This window comes from Pseudophryne corroboree, assembly GCF_028390025.1.
Source record: "Pseudophryne corroboree isolate aPseCor3 chromosome 3 unlocalized genomic scaffold, aPseCor3.hap2 SUPER_3_unloc_47, whole genome shotgun sequence".
NCBI lineage: Eukaryota > Metazoa > Chordata > Amphibia > Anura > Myobatrachidae > Pseudophryne > Pseudophryne corroboree.
The window spans coordinates 946,114-966,913 of NW_026967538.1; the positions used below are offsets into that span (position 1 = coordinate 946,114).

Sequence of the window (20,800 nt, forward strand, 5' to 3'; positions counted from 1 at the left end):
TCTTTGATCACATATGAAACAGGTTTAATTTTAATTGTAAATTTTGATTGGTGGATCTGAAAATAAAAAGGGGGGATCTGTCAGTAGAGAGCACACTTGCCTTGAGAAAGGGCCTAGCAAGGCCTGAAACGCGTCGGCGCAGTTGGAGGTGACATCTTGCTGTCTGTGGAAGGGGTGATTGCCGCAAAATCCAGAACGCCATTTCCCGGGAGGCAGACTGGTACTTAAGAACTTTGCTGTATTGAGGACTTTGCTTCCTCAAACTACACGGTAATTATCCCATTCTTACACCCAGTATAGCTGTGCACCGGCTGCATTGTGCTCTGTTCACATTGGATAAGGGATTATGTTATGAAAGTCTTTATATGAATATTTTTTTGTAAAAATAAACGGTATTACACGAGATACCTCTCCCTTCTTATTTTTATGACATTGGATAAATGAAAATTCGGAAGACGAGTACCTATTGATCCAGAAGGAGAATACAGATCTTTCTACATGCTCAAATACAAGTAACAATAAGGAACGTACCCTAATAACTGTTGTATGGGTGTTGTGTGATTGTGACTATATATACACAATTGAATATTGTCATCTGGGTTTTGGCGCCTAGTATTGTTACCACCTACTTAGCACTAGTGCTGTTTGAGGAAACACTATCCCTGCATTCAGTATAAATGTGTCCTGAATGCTTCTGTGTGCTTGTTACAAAGTATAGATTGAAACATTTGTTGCAACTGACACTGTTAAACAGTATCATTGAGATTTGTACATCCCTAAGCTATTTCATGTTTACAAGTGTCATGAATGTTCCTGTGTGTTCGTTACAAAGTATAAACTGGAACATTTGTTGTAATTAGCACTGTTAAATAGTTTCACTATTGTCTTTCAGACCCCTAGGTTCTTTCATGTGAAAATACAATGTGTGATTTCTCAGCTCCACATGCTTATTTATATTATATTAGAGAGCCTGTTCTGGCTAGTGCAGTGCTGCTTATTATCTTACTGAACCATTTATCTCTGAGGTGAGTCAACAATTTGCTGCAGCTAATATTGGTCTCTGCTATTACACACTAATGCTGTTGAACGATACTGCCATTCTATATAAATCAAAACTAACTAGACATTTTTCTAACTATCACACATAGACATTAGGACTCGCGGACACACGCTGCCCACACGCGTGTTCCGCCGTTACTTTGACAGCTTCGTCAGGGCTGACCCAGAGCGCTTCTCCTGGTATGATTTTTAAACTCTTTTAGTGATCCAATCAGCTATACTCAGCTAGTCACATGCCGTTCCAGGTGTCACATGATCTATAGAGCCAATAGCAGGACATTTTGGCTGTCATGACAACGGCTGCTGATGTCGTTATACTCCGTAACTCTGCCAGTAGTCAGTGCCCTGAGACCTGTATTTATTAATTGTCTCACCTTCATTCGACACTTTGTATCATCCTTGTGACCCTGTCTATTCGTGTCTCTAATATTATTAGCCCACGCATGGACCATCATTCCAACGGAGCATAATTATAATGCTTAGTTGTTAGCCCATTCACTTTAGAATTAAAGTTATACATATCTAATCCTCGTGCTTTCCCTGTATTCTGTATAAAGCAAACTGGATATGACTGTGCTTATTATTACGGGTAAAACCCCGATTTTACATCTTTTTTTGTAGTAAGCATGTGATATGTTACTGAGAACCATTAGAGTTTAAACTTGATTAAGCCACCATATCTGATTTCCACCAATTGATCAATGTATCTGTATTACATATATACATGACTATAAAGACTCGTTAGTAATTTATCATATCAATCCATTATAAAATTGTGAGCATCCATCACCAAGATTTTGTTCAGTAAGTTAGTTAAACATATAAATTAAATGATATATGAAATAATCATGTATTTGTCTACTGCCATAATTATCACCAGACGAATACAGTTATGGGCCAATCATGTGAATAAAGTGAATACTGGATTTTTATCCGGCTATGTATATTATATTAGGATTGGGAGGCAATAATAATACATTACATGGTTGTCAAACGATTCTTTATATAAGTATTTAAAAATGGATATGATGCACACATATATTATTGATCTTGTGATGGCATGAAGGTAATATGAAGTGAGCTGAGTGACTGTGGATATTTGGTGATTGGTGCTGGAATGGTATAATACTCAGATCATAAATTATTGATCTGTTGAATAATTAAGTGCCTACGACTGTTAAGTGAGTGAGTGTGAACAGAATTTAATATATATATGAGGAGGAAAAATAAAAATTTACTAAACATGCTGTAAGACCCCCAATGTGCAGAGTTAGGTGTCATAAAAACGTGAATGACCTACTAATATGAGAAAAGGGAGAGAGAAAGGAAAGGGGGGTGGGGGGGGAGAATGAAAAACCAGAGAATTTAAAAGGGGAGGAAGAAAAAAAGGTTAAATGTTGATTGATATCTGTCATATCATGTAGTAATAAGGATTCAGATGTTTTTATACTCCGATGGATTCGTTGTTCTGAATAATGCGTTAATATAAATTTCATAATTTATGGACGCCAGATTGGTGATCCAACAGGTAAATCAATTATCAAATAGAGGTAGTTAAATGGTAGATATCATCTTTAATTTCAATTGTACTTAGACTAGATAAGATGTATAACTGTTAGATTCATTCATCCCATTGGGATATAGAGTGTCAAGGAGAAAGATCATTTTGGTTGCAAATTGAAGTAGTTGTTGATCTAAATCTCCGCCACGTATCCCCAATTGTATATGTCTAAGGCCGAAAGCTCTTAGGCCCATTGGGTCACTATTATGATGATTCAGAAAGTGTCTCGCGACAGGTTGAAGGGTTTTGAAATTGGAAGCATCTTTTCTGGCATTACGTATACTTCCAATGTGTTCCAAGATCCTGACTTTCAAAGGCCTGATGGTTTTCCCTACATATTTCCTATGACATGGGCATTCAAGATGGTAAACGGTTCCTACGGTAGTACAAGTAATTTTGGGAGAAATTTACCACTTTTTACCAAACTTATCATAGAAGTGGTCAGTGGAGACGACCATGCGAGCACAGGCTTTGCAATTACCACAGGGCATTGACCCTGTTGATTTCGTTCTGTTATCTGGGAGTTTAGTCAGATGACTGTGTACCAGTCGATCTTTTATACTTTTAGATCTCCTCCAACTTGCTTGTGGTCTCGATGGTAGTATTCTTGACAGGTCCGAGTCAGTTTGAAGTATGGACCAATGTTTCTGTAGGCTGTTTAAAATCCCCTTCCACTGGGCATTAAAAGTGCCCACAAATCTTATCGGTTCTTCTCGAGTAGATTTGGGCTTAGGTTTTAGCAGGGTGTCTCGTTCATAAGAGCTCACTTCCCTCATTGTTCGATTCAGGAGTCTCTTACTATACCCCCTTACTTGGAGACGTTCATTAAGTTCATTCTGCCTGACGTGAAAAATCTCTTCATCAGAACAGTTTCTTTTGATTCTTAATAGCTCTCCTTTGGGTATTGCTCGAATAGTATTAGCCAAAATACCTGCTACAGTGTGTGCAAACCTGGTCAAGAACTACAGGAAACGTTTGACCTCTGTAATTGCCAACCGATGTTATATTACAAAGTGTCGAGTTAAACGTTTTGATTGTCCAAATATTTATTTTCCACAAGAATAAACAAATAAATAGTGTAACAATCATACAATGTGTTTTTCCGATTCTGTCTCTCACAGGTGAAGTCTATGATGGAAATTACAGACCTCTCATCTTTTTAAGTGGGTCAACTTGCACAATCGGTGGCTGTCCAAATACTTTTTTGCCCCACTGTATGTTCAAGATTATTCCATACATGAGATTATAATGCGGTACTCCTTATGAAAGTGAATGATCTTTTTTTAGTAGATTAGAGGTGGCGTAACTCACTTACACAATGTAATGTGCTATAACCCTTATAATGGTTTCTTTATATTTTAACCCCACAATAAGATATGCAGGTGATCTTAGGAACAGCATACCTCACTTACATAGTGAGGAACAGTATAACACATCAAGGTATCGTTTTCATAAGATACGTCTCAAGCGTACCATTACTCACAATGAATACAGCATAACTCCACATATAAAGGTCTCTGCGTCAAATAGACTTGTACGGTGATGCAATAAAGGTACAATTTATTTCACAAATGGTTTAAAATGGTTGAAAAAATAAACATACAAGCCTTAGTGGGGATGGGGGCTGTGCGAGATCCCAGCAAGGAAGAATATATGATTTTGTTGAGCTGAGGTCCGGTAACGAAGCTCCAAATCCCAAATATATAGAAATAAAATAGGTCTTACCTTACATGGGAGACACAAATCCACCTCACCTGTGTAAAGACCTTCTTTGGGCAACGCGTTTCGAGTCTTTTGTGCCTTTTCAAGGCATGCCTTGAAAGAGTCACCTCAGACTCGAAACGCATACAGAAAGAGTCCCCACTCCCATAATGTCATCCACTATTCACATGAGCTGTCAAAATTGGACATAGCCAAAATCACAAGTACATACAGTCACTATTGGTGGTTCTGGGCTCCGGACAGTTCAAGGGAAATCGCACAGTCACAATGGCAGTGTGTGTACCCACCTTTATACAGCAGACGGGATATATATACACAGCAACACTGATATTATGTGGACACAAAAGTAACTCTACAAGTGACACATTAACAGGAAATTGTTTCTGTCACCATAGCGACAATTATCTGATAATAAGATGATACACAGACACATAAAAAGACTCAACGGAAATCTTTTGTTTTTAAACTTTATTTCATATCTTTAATACACAGATTTTTCTCTATATTTTAAACTTAAAAAATACTTTACTCTGCACAACATGGACAAAATATCCTTTAAAGCACAGAAACAATTCCAGTTACATTATAGTATTGCAGGTAAGTAAAACAGATACATATCAGGAGAGCCAAAACCCTATGGGGGTCATTCAGACCCAGCCGCATTAGCGGCCTACAGCCGTTTGCTGGTGTTGGCAAAATGCACATGTGCAGCGGCCGTGCGGACACGCACATTGCGGCTGCATACCTGAGGGTCGAATGCCGGCGGGCCAGGACCATTTTCCGGAGGGCTGCTTGATGTCACATCTGCGTTCATCTCTGAATAATCCCCTATAAGCTTCCAGAGTGCACCTCATATTTCATCTTTTCCATGTTACTACAAATGATATGAGATCGGTAGCAGCACTACTTTCAGGATTATTACACAGAACACACATAAAGGCTGACAGAGCAAATAACAGTAACACATACAAGGGATTCATTAGAAATAAGGAAGCATAATCATCATTAAGTCTAATTATCAACTGGTTCTGTGCGGGACCCATACACCTCTTTACTGCCTCCAGCAGCCCCCGGTACTGCACTGTGACCATCCGCCCTGTCTCCCCCACTACTGCCACTGCCCTGTCTCCCCCCACTACTACCACCACCCTGTCTCCCCTCTTGCTCGCCACCATGTGTCCCCCCTCTTTTACCTCAGCACTGCTTGGGGACAATATTACCCACAGACAGTAACTCCCGCAGCCCCCGCTACAGCACTACTGCCACCCACCCTGTATCCTCCCCTGACACCTCAGAACTGCTTGGGGATTCTTGGTACTGCGGGTAACAGTCCTTCATCTGCAGGTAGAAGTAAGCAAGCTGGGCAGTAAGGAGGCAGAAGCTGCTTCTGGTACCTGTGACCCTGGTCATGTAAGGCTGGGAGAGTCAGTAAGATTATGTAATAGAGTCACCATCTTACAGGCAGCCGGTGAAGGGAGCAGAGAATGGGTGTTATATGGCAGGAACGGGCTGGTTAGGTAACAGACTGACTGCTGCATTCTGTACAAGCTACAACCGGTGCAATTCTTTTGGTGGGAGACCCAGGTAGAGGACATTGCAGTAGTCTATGTGTGATGATACAAGTGCATGTATGACTGTAGGTAGATCTTCTGAGGGAAATAAGTACTGGAGTCTGGCTATGTTCCTCAGATGAGGGTCTGATTGTGGCTGATACCTGAGTCTAAGTGTCACTCTACCATCCAGGACACCAATATTCCGCACAGGATCTGCATTCTGTATCTCTGAACCACCAAGCGCAAGTCTGGTTGGTTTGCAAAGCTGAGCTGTAGCCCTGCCCTTTGTTGGTGAGCTTCTACCATATAGACCTGTTTCACCAGGACTGAGTCACAGCTAAATGGCATCACCCACACCTGGAGCTCAGCTAGACAACCATGTAGGATTGGTACTGGGTTCTCAGTACCCGAAACAAAAGACAGGTCATCTGCATAGCAGTGGTAGATGAGGGCATGACATCTGATTATTTCACCCTGCAGTAACATGTATATTGCAAAAAGCATAGGAGATAGAAGAACGTTGAAGAACAATGCATGGCAATAAGGATACTCCAGAAGATTAAAATGGTTTCCCACCTGAGTGATGTCTAGTGTGCTGATTTATTTCTCAGAGTATGGAAATGACTTTGCTGATATATAATAAGTTGTGATTTCTGTGTAAAACATTTTACACACTCAGAACAAGAAAATGGCCTCTCACCTGTGTGACCTCTCATGTTTAATAAGATCTGATTTGTGTGCAAAACATTTCCCAAACTCAGAACATGGAAATGGTTTCTCACCTGTGTGACATTATTATTATTATTATTATCCTTTATTTATATGGCGCCACAAGGGTTCCACAGCACCTAATTACAGAGTACATAAACAAATAATCAAACAGGAAAACAGCAACTTACAGTTGATGACAGTATAGGACAAATACAGGGTAAATAAACATAGTTACATCAGCAGACTACTGGATTTGATGCAGTTGAAGATTCTTAAAGAAAGAATAAGCACATGAGGGAAGAGGGCCCTGCTCGTGAGAGCTTACATTTGAGCTTACATTCTAAAGGGGAGGGGTAGACAGACAGGGGTGACACAGATGGGGTACATAGAGAGCGTGAAACATAGGGTGAGGATGAGATTTGGCTGGGTTTGGTGAAGTGGATCTTGAGAGCCTGTTTAAAGTTTTGTAGAGAGGTGGAGAGTGTGAGGGGGAGAGGTAGGGAATCCCAGAGAAGTGGTGCAGCACGTGAAAAATCTTGGAGGTAGGAGTGGGAGGAAGTAATCAGTAGGCAGGAGAGTTGGCGTGCATTAGAAGAGCGAAGAGGACGGGTGGAAGTGTAAAGGGAGATAAAGTCAGAGATGTAGATAAACTTTTGATCGGGGTCATTTGGGTAGTTTCTGTTGTCATTATGATTTAAAAAGCGTAAACACAGTTGTTTGACAATAAATGGCTTTACCCAACCACATGAGTGAAAGAAAAGTTTGTGAGCTATTCATATTCGCTGACAAATGGCCAGAAAATCACAAATTCTGCTAGGGTATGTAAACTTATGAGCACAACTGTATAACAAGATCTAATTTCCATGTAAAACATTTCCCACACTCTGAGCAAGAAAATGGCCTCTCACCTGTGTGACTTCTCTCATGCTTAATAAGATCTGATTTGTGTGCAAAACATTTCCCACAATCAGAACATGGAAATGGTTTCTCACCTGTGACTTTGCTGATGTGTAACAAGTTGTGATTTCCAGGTAAAACATTTCCCACACTCATAGCAAGAAAATGGCTTCTCACCTGTGTGACGTCTCTTATGTTTAATAAGATCTGATTTCTGTGCAAAACATTTCCCACACTCAGAACATGGAAATGGATTCTCACCTGTGTGACTTCTTTGATGTATAACAAGATGTGATTTCTGGATAAAACATTTCCCACACTCAGAGCAAGAAAATGGCTTCTCACCTGTGTGACTTCTGTTATGTCTAACAAGATGTGATTTGTGTGCAAAACATTTCCCACACTCAGAACATGAAAATGGCTTCTCACCTGTGTGACTTCGCTGATGTATAACAAGATCTGATTTGCGTGCAAAACATTTCCCACACTCAGAACATGGAAATGGCTCCTCACCTGTGTGACTTCGCTGATGTATAACAAGATCTGATTTGTGTGCAAAACATTTCCCACACTCAGAACATGGAAATGGCTTTTCACCTGTGTGATATCTCTGATGTTTAATAAGATCTGATTTGTGTGCAAAACACTTCCCACACTCAGAACATGGAAATGGCTTCTCACCTGTGTGACTTCTCTGATGTGCAACAATATCTGATTTGTATACAAAACATTTCCCACACTCAGAACATAGAAATGGCCTCTCACTTGCCTTACCTGTCTGTGGGTAAATATGCTTTGTGTTCTGTGTAAAACATCTGGCACCTATAGAACAGGGAAACTCTATATCTACTGTCAGAACTGTACCAGATACACCAATATCAGAGTGATCAGAAGAACATTTCCCAGGATCAGAGGGATCAGCTGATAGACCTGGATGTATAATTGGGGTAATGGGGTTATCTCCTGGAGATTCTTGTCTACTGTCATTTTCTTTTATGTCACAATCCGGGGATAACATTAGATGTCCTTCTGAGATATTCCTGCTTGTGTGTCCATCTGCTGGAAATAAAACACATTATGGAAATGTGACATTTTCTGTAACAATATTAATCTTGTAAACAATAGGAGAAGACGACTCTCTGGGACACTTAATTGTAAACGTGTGTGTATAATAAAACATAACTTTTAATGAAGGCTTTATAATATTGTGTCTCAGACTATCATTGTGTCCACCCTCCGGAGAACACTCTCAATAACAAATGTAATATTATAATAAGACTTAGATATATCTCTCTCTTGTACTGGTAACTAACCATGAAGTATAAATGGAGATGTAGTCACTCGCCAAGTCCTATGTCACCACCAATGTAAAACAATGGATGGGGAACATATTGTATGAATTGGAGATTCTAGATGAACAATAACATCAGTCATATGAGCTGATGGATCAGAGAAATGTCTCCTAACGTTACTCCTGGAAGCATTGGTAAGGTAGCATTCCTTTATGTGTGGGCTCATACGCTGGTAAGTCTGTACAAGTGTTATCCACCCTTATATAACGTATATTGCTACAGCAGAGTAGGTGTGGAACAAGGTACTTTACATGCCATACATCATATGATACACTGTAATCATCATCATCATCTGCTAGGTTATAATCTACTTTATTATTTTACGTCCTAGGGGATGCTGGGGATAAATTTAGTACCATGGGGTATAGACGGGTCCTTTGGGAGCAACTGGCACTTTAAGAGTTTAATAGTGTCGGCTGGCTCCATGCCCCTCCTACCAGACTCAGTTTAGAAAATGTGCCCAGAGGAGCCGGTCACTGCTAGGGGAGCTTCTAGGAGTTTTCTTATTTTTTTATTTCTAGAGTTAATTAGGTTACAGGAAGGCTGCTGGCAACAGCCTCCCTGCTTCGTGGGACTTAGGGGGGGGAGGAGGGACCAACTTCCTGAAGAGTTAATGGTTCTTTACTCCACTGACAGGACACTGAGCTCCTGATTATTATTTTCTAGAGTTAGTTAGGTTATAGGAAGGCTGCTGGCAACAGACTCCCTGCTTTGTGGGACTTGCGGAGATGATGCTCATCCTTCGCAAAGAGGGAGTGAACATAATTCCGTATCTGGATGATCTGCTGATCTTCCAAGGAGAAGCTGGTGCAGAGTACTGCGCTCTCAACTCAACTTCTCTGGGATCATGGGTGGATCCTGAACCTTCCAAAGTCACATTTGGAACAGACAAGGAGACTGCCCTTCCTGGGGATGATACTCGACACGGAAGTGCAGAGGGTGTTTCTACCGGTGGAGAAAGCGTTGGAGATCAAATCAATGGTCCAGGATGTCTTGAAACCTCCCCGGGTATTGGTTCATCAGTGCATTCGCCTTCTGTGGAAGATGGTAGCCTCCTACAATATGGAAGATTCAATGCACGGTTCTTCCAGCTGGATCTCCTGGACAAGTGGTCGGGATTGCATCTTCACATGCACCAACGGATATGCCTGTCGCCGAAAGCAAGAATTTCACTCCTCTGGTGGCTGCAAACTTCTCACCTGCTCAAGGGCCGCAGGTTCGGGATTCAGAGTTGAATTCTTCTAACCATGGATGCAAGCCTCAGAGGTTGGGGAGTAACGTCTAAGCATTACCATCGGATTTGGAAAAAGTATGTGTCTTGGTGTGAATCCAAGAAGTTTCCTACAGTGGAGTTTCAACTGGCATATTTTCTCCTTTTTCTGCAAGCAGGTGTGGATGTTGGCCTACGCTTGGGCTCCATCAAGATCCAGATTTCGGCATTGTCTATTTCCTTCCAGAAACAATTGGCTGCTATCCCTGGGGTTCAGACTTTCTTGAAAGGAGTTCTGCACATCCAAACACCCTTTGTGCCTCCTATGGCACCTTGGGATCTTAATGTGGTGATGCAGTTCCTGCAATCGGATTGGTTCGAACATTTACAGGAGGTGGACGTAAAGTTTCTTACTTGGAAGGCGGTCACGTTGTTGGCCTTGGTTTTGCTGCCAGACGTTTGTCAGAATTTGGGGGCATTGTCGCACAAGAGCCGCTACTTTATTTTCCACGAGGATAGAGCTGAGCTCAGAACGTGTCAGCAATTTCTCCCTAAGGTTGTGTCGGCTTTTCATATCAAGCAACCTATTGTGGTGCCAGTGGCTACTGACACCTCAATTACCTCAAAGTCCTTGGATGTCGTGCAGGTTTTGAAAATCTATGTGAAGAGAACTACTCGTCACAGGAAGTCGGACGCACTATTTGTACTTTATGATCCCAACAAGATTGGGTGTCCTGCTTCTAAGCAGACAATTTCACGCTGGATCAGGCTTACTATCCAGCATGCTTATTCCACGGCAGGATTGCCAGTTCCAAAATCTGTTAAAGGCCCACTCTACCCGTAAAGTGGGTTCTTCCTGGGCAGCTGCCCAGGGTGACTCGGCTATTCAGCTTTGCCGAGCAGCTACTTGGTCAGGGTCGAACATGTTTGCTAAGTTTTACAAGTTCTATACTTTGGCCTATGAGCACCTCAAGTTTGGTCAATCGGTTCGGCAGGAACCTCAGCACTCTCCCTCCTGTACTGGGAGCTTTGGTACATCCCCATGGTACTAAATGGACACCAGCATCCTATAGGACGCAAGAGAAAACAGGATTTTAATTACCTACCGGTAAATCCTTTTCTCGTAGTCCGTAGAGGATGCTGGGTGCCCACCCTGTGCTTCGTATTACTGCATTGTTACTTGGTTCAGTATTGTTGGTTTAGCCGTTGCTGAATTGTTCCAAGTTGGTTAGTTTGGCTTTCCTTTTTGTTATGTGTGAGCTGGTGTGAATCTCACCACTATCTGTGTATTTTCTTCTCTCAAAGTATGTCCGTCTCCTCGGGCAAAGTTTCTAGAATGAGTCTGGAAGGAGAGGCATAGAGGGAAACCAGTCCACACTATTAAACTCTTAAAGTGCCAGTGGCTCCCAAAGGACCCATCTATACCCCATGGTACTAAATGGACCCCAGCATCCTCTACAGACTACGAGAAAAGGATTTTCGGTAGGTAATTAAAATCCTATTTTTACAACCCCATCATCAGTGTCTTACCTCTATATTCTCAATAGTAATAAGGATGATGTGTGTACGGTAAGTATGATATAGAGAAGTACATATCAGAATCTATACAGCTGCCGCCATACTTCTGCTTCTCATACGTGTGCTACTGGCAGCAGTGAACATCTGAGTGAAAGTGCAGGGAAGACAGCAGAGTTTGATGAGATAGAGCAGGGGTGGGGAACCTCAGGCCCGAGGGACGTATAAGGCCCACAGAGCCACTTGATCCGGCCAGGCCAGGCTCACCTAGCCGGGCGCCCGCTGAGATTTTGTTACTAGTGGGTGCCTGGCTTCTTACCCTCAGTAGCAGCCGGAGGTAGGAACTCACTCCTGAGCTCCGGCTTCCGGCTCTGGCAGTGTGCGTGTGCTGCTGTGTGGTGTTATGGAAGAGATGTCATGACTTCTCTCCCATAGTTCTGAGGAGCAAGTGGCCAGGTGGATGGCAACGGTCCCGAAGCAGGAGCGGGGCTGGTGAGTATTGGGTTTTTTCTTTTAATGTGTGTGCGTAAGCGTCGCTACTAGGGGGCATATCTAATGGGGCATAAAAACTGACTGGTGGCATATCTAATGGGGCATAACTACTGACTGGTGGCATATCTAATGGGGCATAACTACTGACTGGTGGCATATCTAATGGGACATAACAAGTGATGGGGAATACTTACTGGGGGCATATCTACTGGGGCATAACGACTGGGGGTATATCTACTGGGGGCATAACTACTGACTGGGGGCAAAACTACTGACTGGGGGCATATCTACTGGGGGCAGGCTCATTTTTAAGTTGATAATTTTTGTATGGCCCCTGAAGGATTTTATAAATATCCAAATGGCCCTGGGTAGAAAAAAGGTTCCCCACCACTGAGATAGAGATTGGATCTGCCTTTGCAGGGATGTACCACACCTGTCACCCCTGTTAGTATATAAATAATAAATAAGAGGAGCGTGGTCCATCCAGACGTGCTTTCTGGAGCTCTCCTCACTAAGTGGCTTCTTATCTACCCTACCTGATAGCTCTCAGCTGCTGCTGGGACCAAGACCCAATTTATTAAGTCCCCCACTCCTACTGCCCTACAGCCGCTCGCTCCGAGCACAGTTCACTGCCGCAGCCTAGTGACGCCTATGAAGCCACGGGCTGTATTCTGGGGCTATGTGCGCCCAGTCTTTCCTGCACGCTCCAGACACCTGACTTGGAGGCGCTTTTGGCTCAGGCGGGAGTACTTGCTCTCCAGATAACACTGGTGCGCAGCTCCCGCTACTGTTGGGGACACAACAGGATGCCCACAGTCACCAGAGCCCAGCGCTGATATTGGGAAGTGAGATGGCTGCCATTTTGGATCCTGGTGCCCGGCCATTGCATGCTTTGTCTTCTGCCTTCAATAAGGTTTAATATAAATAAGTGTCCTGACGGCTGGGCCGGGGTCACTACACTAAATTGAAGCATTTGCTTGGAGGTGAAACTACCTTCTATTTATATGGTACCACTATAATCTACTTCCTCTCAGTCTACATGCAGAGCCCAGTAACAAGTATCGTCTGAGTACAGCTCATTACACTCTGATTACAACCTCACAGTATATTATTTTGTGGATTTAGCCACTGAATATATTTTGCCATTTGTGTCTCTCTGTGCTGAGTACTTCACGTCTGTGGTCACGCTGACTTCTAGTGGAATATCTCGGTCATTACTGTGTTATTTGAGTTGCATTACATCAGGTTTACTTGAAATTTTGGCTCGGATACTCCCGTCACCCCGACTAAGAATGTAATTTTGAACGGAGTCATCGTGATGTAATCTCCTGACAGCGTACTACTGCTCCTTTTATTTATAGTTTGTATTTTCCTATCTCAGAGAGGTCAGTCTCTTTGTAGACTGCTTATCATGCCTCCAAAAAAGGTTAAAAGGTACCAAATAGGCCCCACCTGTCCATCTCTTTGGTACCATGAATTCAGGTGGTCCTTATGAGACCGCTACAATAATATCTGCTTCTTCTTGTCAGATGCACAGCCCAGCTGTAATGGCTGAAGACATCTTAAGACACTCTAGATGGTCATCTTACTCTATGCTCTATACATTCTATGTTATCTACATTAAAGGACTGAAATAATCTCAGAATTTAACTCTAATATTCAAGCTTTGAGGTCCAGTATCCATGAGATTGGCACTCGTACAGACTAAGATGAAAGAAATTGTTGCATCTCACAAAGATCTGATTTCAGCACATGACACCCTTCAGGAAGACATGGGGGTATATTTACTAAGGTCCCGATTTTGACCGAGATGCCGTTTTTTCTTCAAAGTGTCATCTCGGGAATTTACTAAGCAAAAATCTCGGCAGTGATGAGGGCATTCGTATTTTTTTGGAAGTCCAATTTTAAAAATATGAATGAATACACCATTGGTCAAATACACCTGCAAATTGGTAGAACTCTGTAATTTACTAAAAAGTGCAAATCACAAAATAACCAAACACTGCCGTGAAAAAATACAAATCGCAATAAAGTGCTAAAATAAAACAGACCTGCTTTTTTTTACCGTGATTGGATAGGCATGCACGGATCCATGAGATCCGTGCATGTTTATCAGTGGGAAGGGGTGGGAAAGTGTTAATTTTCTGGGAAAAAAATGCGTGGGGTCCCCCCTCCTAAGCCAAACCAGCCTCGGGCTCTTTGAGCCGGTCCTGGTTGAAAAAATATGGGGGGAAAAGTGACAGGGGTTCCCCCATATTTAATCAACCAGCACCGGGCTCTGCGCCTGGTCCTGGTTCCAAAAATACGGGGGACAAAAAGCGTAGGGGTCCACTAGCTGGACAGATAATGCCACAGCGGGGGTCACTTTTACCTTTTCACCTGCGGCTGTGGAATTAAATGCCCAACTAGTCACCCCTGGCCGGGGTACCCTGGAGGAGTGGGAACCCTTTCAATCAAGGGCCCCCCCCCCCCCCTCCAGCCACCCAAGGGCCAGGGGTGAAGCCCGAGGCTGCCCCCCCCCATCCAAGAGCTGCGGATGGGGGGCTGATAGCCTTTGTTAAATGTGTTGAATATTGTTTTTAGTAGCAGTACTACAAGGCCCAGCAAGCCTCCCCGCAAGCTGGTACTTGGAGAACCACAAGTACCAGCATGCGACGGAAAACCGGGCCCGCTGGTACCTGTAGTACTACTACTAAAAAAATACCCCAATAAAGACATAAGACACACACCTTGACAGTAGAACTTTAATACATACATCCACACCACCATATACACATACTTACCTATGTACCCACGCAGGTCGGTCCTCTTCTCCATGTAGAATCCATGGTGTACCTGTTGAAAAAATTATACTCACATAATCCAGTGTAGAGGGCTCCTCGTTTAATCCATTTGTAATCCTGGTACTTGGCAAAATAACAAACCGAACACCCGACCTCGCACTGAAAGGGAACTTTGTGGTCAGCGGTTGACCGAGAGTAACCTCACCGCTGACCGCAAAGTTCCCACCATTGGTTACAATGGAGCGCATAGGCGCTACATTGTAACACTGCCGGGTGCTGCCTGTCATACACTACAGGAGCACACAGCCAATCAGGAGGGTGCCACAACGTGGCGCTCCCTGATTGGCTGATGGAACCTTCTTAGACAAAAGTCAGAGGGGGTTCCTGGCATTCGGGGAAAGGGGTCCCATGTTTTCAACAGGTACACCATGGATTCCAATCTCGATCCCTCACCAGACTCTTGCTACCCTCCAATCTTCACTATGTAAATTTATTTGGAATCATAAAAAACCCGCTATCTCAGATGGCACAAGTAGATGTCGACACGGATACTGACACCAGTGTCGACGACGATGAGTCAAATTTAATGCCCGTTAAGGCCATTCACTGCATGATTGAGGCAATGAAAGAGGTGTTAAATATTTCTGATTTACATCCCAGTACCACAAAGAAGGGTATTATGTTTGGGGAGAAAAAACTACCCGTAGTTTTTCCCCCGTCAGATGAATTAAATGAAGTGTGTGAAGAAGCGTGGGCTTCCCCTGATGAGAAATTGGTAATTCCTAAGAAGCTACTAATGGCGTTCCCTTTCCCGCCAGAGGATAGGTTACGTTGGGAAACACCCCCTAGGGTGGATAAAGCGCTCACACGTTTGTCTAAAAAGGTGGCACTACCCTCCCAGGATATGGGGGGAAAAGTGACAGGGGTTCCCCCATATTTAATCAACCAGCACCGGGCTCTGCGCCTGGTCCTGGTTCCAAAAATACGGGGGACAAAAAGCGTAGGGGTCCACTAGCTGGACAGATAATGCCACAGCGGGGGTCACTTTTACCTTTTCACCTGCGGCTGTGGAATTAAATGCCCAACTAGTCACCCCTGGCCGGGGTACCCTGGAGGAGTGGGAACCCTTTCAATCAAGGGCCCCCCCCCCCCCCTCCAGCCACCCAAGGGCCAGGGGTGAAGCCCGAGGCTGCCCCCCCCCATCCAAGAGCTGCGGATGGGGGGCTGATAGCCTTTGTTAAATGTGTTGAATATTGTTTTTAGTAGCAGTACTACAAGGCCCAGCAAGCCTCCCCGCAAGCTGGTACTTGGAGAACCACAAGTACCAGCATGCGACGGAAAACCGGGCCCGCTGGTACCTGTAGTACTACTACTAAAAAAATACCCCAATAAAGACATAAGACACACACCTTGACAGTAGAACTTTAATACATACATCCACACCACCATATACACATACTTACCTATGTACCCACGCAGGTCGGTCCTCTTCTCCATGTAGAATCCATGGTGTACCTGTTGAAAAAATTATACTCACATAATCCAGTGTAGAGGGCTCCTCGTTTAATCCATTTGTAATCCTGGTACTTGGCAAAATAACAAACCGAACACCCGACCTCGCACTGAAAGGGAACTTTGTGGTCAGCGGTTGACCGAGAGTAACCTCACCGCTGACCGCAAAGTTCCCACCATTGGTTACAATGGAGCGCATAGGCGCTACATTGTAACACTGCCGGGTGCTGCCTGTCATACACTACAGGAGCACACAGCCAATCAGGAGGGTGCCACAACGTGGCGCTCCCTGATTGGCTGATGGAACCTTCTTAGACAAAAGTCAGAGGGGGTTCCTGGCATTCGGGGAAAGGGGTCCCATGTTTTCAACAGGTACACCATGGATTCCAATCTCGATCCCTCACCAGACTCTTGCTACCCTCCAATCTTCACTATGTAAATTTATTTGGAATCATAAAAAACCCAGAATACGGTGAGATATTCTAGCTAAACATTCTCGGAATGGCGGTCTAAGACTCCCCATCCTCCGGCGATATTACGATGCAACTAGGTTGAGCCAAATGATCACCTGGCATGCTCCACAACACACTAAACGGTGGGTTGATTTGGAAAGTGATCTCCTGGGAATCCCGTCGGTCTCATATTTACCTTGGCTTTCAAGCAAGCAACGCCCACCACCTCACCACCCTTCACCCACAATAGATTTGACACTTAGCCATTGGCAGAATTTGAACAAAAAAGTAAAACTATCCACCCATCCCTCCCCTTTGACCCCCATCTGGTATAACTCAGCATTTCCCCCGGGGCTCTCCCACCAAATGGCCCGCCCTTGGCTTTCTGCAGGCATCACCAGAATTCACCACTTCACAGGGACACACGCCATTAGATCATTTTCTGATTTACAAAACACATAATCTTCCCAACTCTCTGTTTTACCAATATCTTCAAATCCGTCACTTTTTTTCTTCTCTTCGTCTACCATTTCTCTGACGTCCTAGTGGATGCTGGGAACTCCGTAAGGACCATGGGGAATAGCAGGCTCCGAAGGAGGCTGGGCACTCTAGAAAGATCTTAGACTACCTGGTGTGCACTGGCTCCTCCCACTATGACCCTCCTCCAAGCCTCAGTTAGATTTCGTGCCCGGCCAAGGTTGGATGCACACTAGGGGCTCTCCTCTTAGAAAGTAATAGTCTTAGATTTTGTTATTTTCAGTGAGACCTGCTGGCAACAGGCTCACTGCAGCGAGGGACTAAGGGGAGAAGAAGCGAACTCGCCTGCTTGCAGCCGGATTGGGCTTCTTAGGCTACTGGACACCATTAGCTCCAGAGGGACCGACCGCAGGCCCAGCCTTGATGTTCGGTCCCGGAGCCGCGCCGCCGTCCCCCTTACAGAGCCAGAAGCAAGAAGATGGTCCGGAAAATCGGCGGCATGAAGACTCAGTCTTCACCAAGGTAGCGCACAGCACTGCAGCTGTGCGCCATTACTCCTCTCACACTTCACACTGCGGTCACTGAGGGTGCAGGGCGCTGGGGGGGGGCGCCCTGAGGCAGCAATATAAACACCTTGGCTGGCTAAAATACCTCAATATATAGCCCCTGGGGCTATATATGAGGTATATACCCCTGCCAGAATTCCATAAAAAGCGGGAGAATAGGCCGCGAAAAAGGGGCGGAGCCTATCTCCTCAGCACACTGGCGCCATTTTTCCCTCACAGCTCCGCTGGAAGGAAGCTCCCTGGCTCTTCCCTGCAATCTACAGCACAGTAAGAGGGAAAAAGAGGGCGGGGCATAAAATTTGGCAGTATATACATTATAGTGTATTAAAAAGCAGCTATTAGGGACATAACTCAGTTAGTTCCTGTATATATATAGCGCTCTGGTGTGTGCTGGCATACTCTTACTCTGTCCCCCCAAAAGGGCTTTGTGGGTCCTGTCCTCTGTTTGAGCATTCCCTGTGTGTGTGGAGTGTGTCGGTACGGCTGTGTCGACATGTTTGAGGAGGATAATGATGTGGAGGCGGAGCAGATGCCTTTAGCAGGGATGTCACCCCCTGGATGGTTATATGGCAGGAAATGAGTGCACGTATAGACTCCTTGCATAAAAAATTTGACGACATGCTGACTGTGGGACAGCCGAGTCTTCAGCTCGTGCCTGTCCAGTTGTCTCAAAAGTCATCAGGGGCTCTGAAACGCCCGCTATCTCAGATGGCACAAGTAGATGTCGACACGGATACTGACACCAGTGTCGACGACGATGAGTCAAATTTAATGCCCGTTAAGGCCATTCACTGCATGATTGAGGCAATGAAAGAGGTGTTAAATATTTCTGATTTACATCCCAGTACCACAAAGAAGGGTATTATGTTTGGGGAGAAAAAACTACCCGTAGTTTTTCCCCCGTCAGATGAATTAAATGAAGTGTGTGAAGAAGCGTGGGCTTCCCCTGATGAGAAATTGGTAATTCCTAAGAAGCTACTAATGGCGTTCCCTTTCCCGCCAGAGGATAGGTTACGTTGGGAAACACCCCCTAGGGTGGATAAAGCGCTCACACGTTTGTCTAAAAAGGTGGCACTACCCTCCCAGGATACGGCCGCCCTTAAGGAACCTGCTGATAGAAAGCAGGAGGCGATCCTGAAGTCTGTATATACACACTCAGGCATTATACTTAGACTATTGTGTCAGCATGGATGTGCAGTGCTGCCGCTGCGTGGTCAGATAAACTGTCAGAAAATATTGACACACTAGACAGAGACACGATTCTGCTAACAATTTACCATATTAAAGACTCAGTCTTATACATGAGAGATGCACAGAGGGAAATCTGCCGGCTGGCATCTAAAGTAAGTGCATTGTCCATCTCTGCTAGGAGATGTTTATGGACTCGCCAGTGGACTGGAGATGTAGATTCCAAAAGGCATATGGAAGTTTTGCCTTATAAGGGGGAGGAATTATTTGGGGATGGTCTCTCCGACCTAGTTTCCACAGCAACGTCTGGGAAATCAGCATTTTTACCCCATGTCCCCTCACAGCCCAAGAAGGCGCCATTTTATCAGGTTCAGTCCTTTCGGACCCAGAAAAACAAGCGAGGAAAAGGAGGGTCTTTTCTGTCTAGAGGCAGAGGTAGGGGAAAAAGGCTGCAGCAAACAGCAGGTTCCCAGGAACAAAAGTCCTCCCCCGCTTCCTCTTCCAAGTCCGCCGCATGACGGTGGGGCTCCACAGGCGGAGCCAGGTACTGTGGGGGCCCGCCTCATGAATTTCAGCGATCAGTGGGCTCGCTCACAGGTGGATCCCTGGATCCTTCAAATAGTATCTCAGGGATACAAGCTGGAATTCGAGGCGGCGCCACCCCACCGTTTCCTAAAATCCGCCTTGCCGATTGCTCCCTCAGACAGGGAGGCGGTGCTAGCAGCGATTCACAAGCTGTATTCCCAGCAGGTGATAATCAAGGTACCCCTACTTCAACAAGGCCGGGGTTACTATTCCACACTATTTGTGGTGCCGAAACCGGACGGTTCGGTGAGACCCATTTTAAATTTGAAATCCTTGAACACGTACATAAAAAAATTCAAGTTCAAGATGGAATCGCTCAGGGCGGTTATTGCAAGCCTGGACAAGGGGGATTACATGGTATCCCTGGACATCGAGGATGCTTACCTGCATGTCCCCATTTACAATCCTCACCAGGAGTACCTCGGATTTGTGGTACAGGATTGCCATTACCAATTCCAGACGCTGCCGTTTGGACTCTCCACGGCACCGAGGGTATTTACCAAGGTTATAGAAGAAATTTTGATACTCCTTCGAAAAAAAGGAGTTTTAATTATCCCATACTTGGACGATCTCCTAATAAAGGCACGATCCAAGGAACAGTTGTTAGTGGGAGTAGCACTATCTCAGGAAGTGCTGCGCCAGCACGGCTGGATTCTGAATATCCCAAAGTCACAGCTGGTCCCCGCGACACGTCTAATGTTCCTGGGAATGATTCTGGACACAGTCCAGAAAAAAGTGTTTCTCCCGGAGGAGAAAGCCAGGGAGTTGTCTTCTCTAGTCAAAGACCTCCTGAAACCAAAACAGGTATCGGTGCATCACTGCACGCGGGTCCTGGGAAAGATGGTAGCTTCTTACGAAGCAATTCCATTCGGCAGGTTCCATGCCAGGATTTTTCAGTGGGACCTGTTGGACAAGTGGTCCGGATCGCATCTTCAGATGCATCGGCTGATAACCCTGTCCCCAAGAACCAGGGTGTCTCTTCTGTGGTGGCTGCAGAGTGCTCATCTTTTGGAGGGCCGCAGATTCGGCATACAGGACTGGGTCCTGGTGACCACGGATGCCAGCCTACGAGGCTGGGGAGCAGTCACAAAGGGAAGAAACTTCCAAGGACTATGGTCAAGTCAGGAGACTGCCCTTCACATAAATATTCTGGAACTAAGGGCCG

General features: G+C 44.8%; 1 protein-coding gene across 1 annotated transcript in view; it reads right to left on the reverse strand.

The window, feature by feature from the left end:
• Positions 1 to 5,504: 5,504 nt before the first annotated feature.
• The window catches only part of LOC134984287 (zinc finger protein 260-like), a 32,685-nt gene continuing 17,389 nt past the window's right edge, over positions 5,505 to 20,800 (reverse strand). Inside the window, exon 6 of the mRNA XM_063949909.1 lies at positions 5,505 to 8,562. Within this exon, the coding sequence (XP_063805979.1) occupies positions 7,595 to 8,562 (968 nt within the window). The 3' untranslated portion in view covers positions 5,505 to 7,594. The remainder of the gene's footprint in view (positions 8,563 to 20,800) is intronic.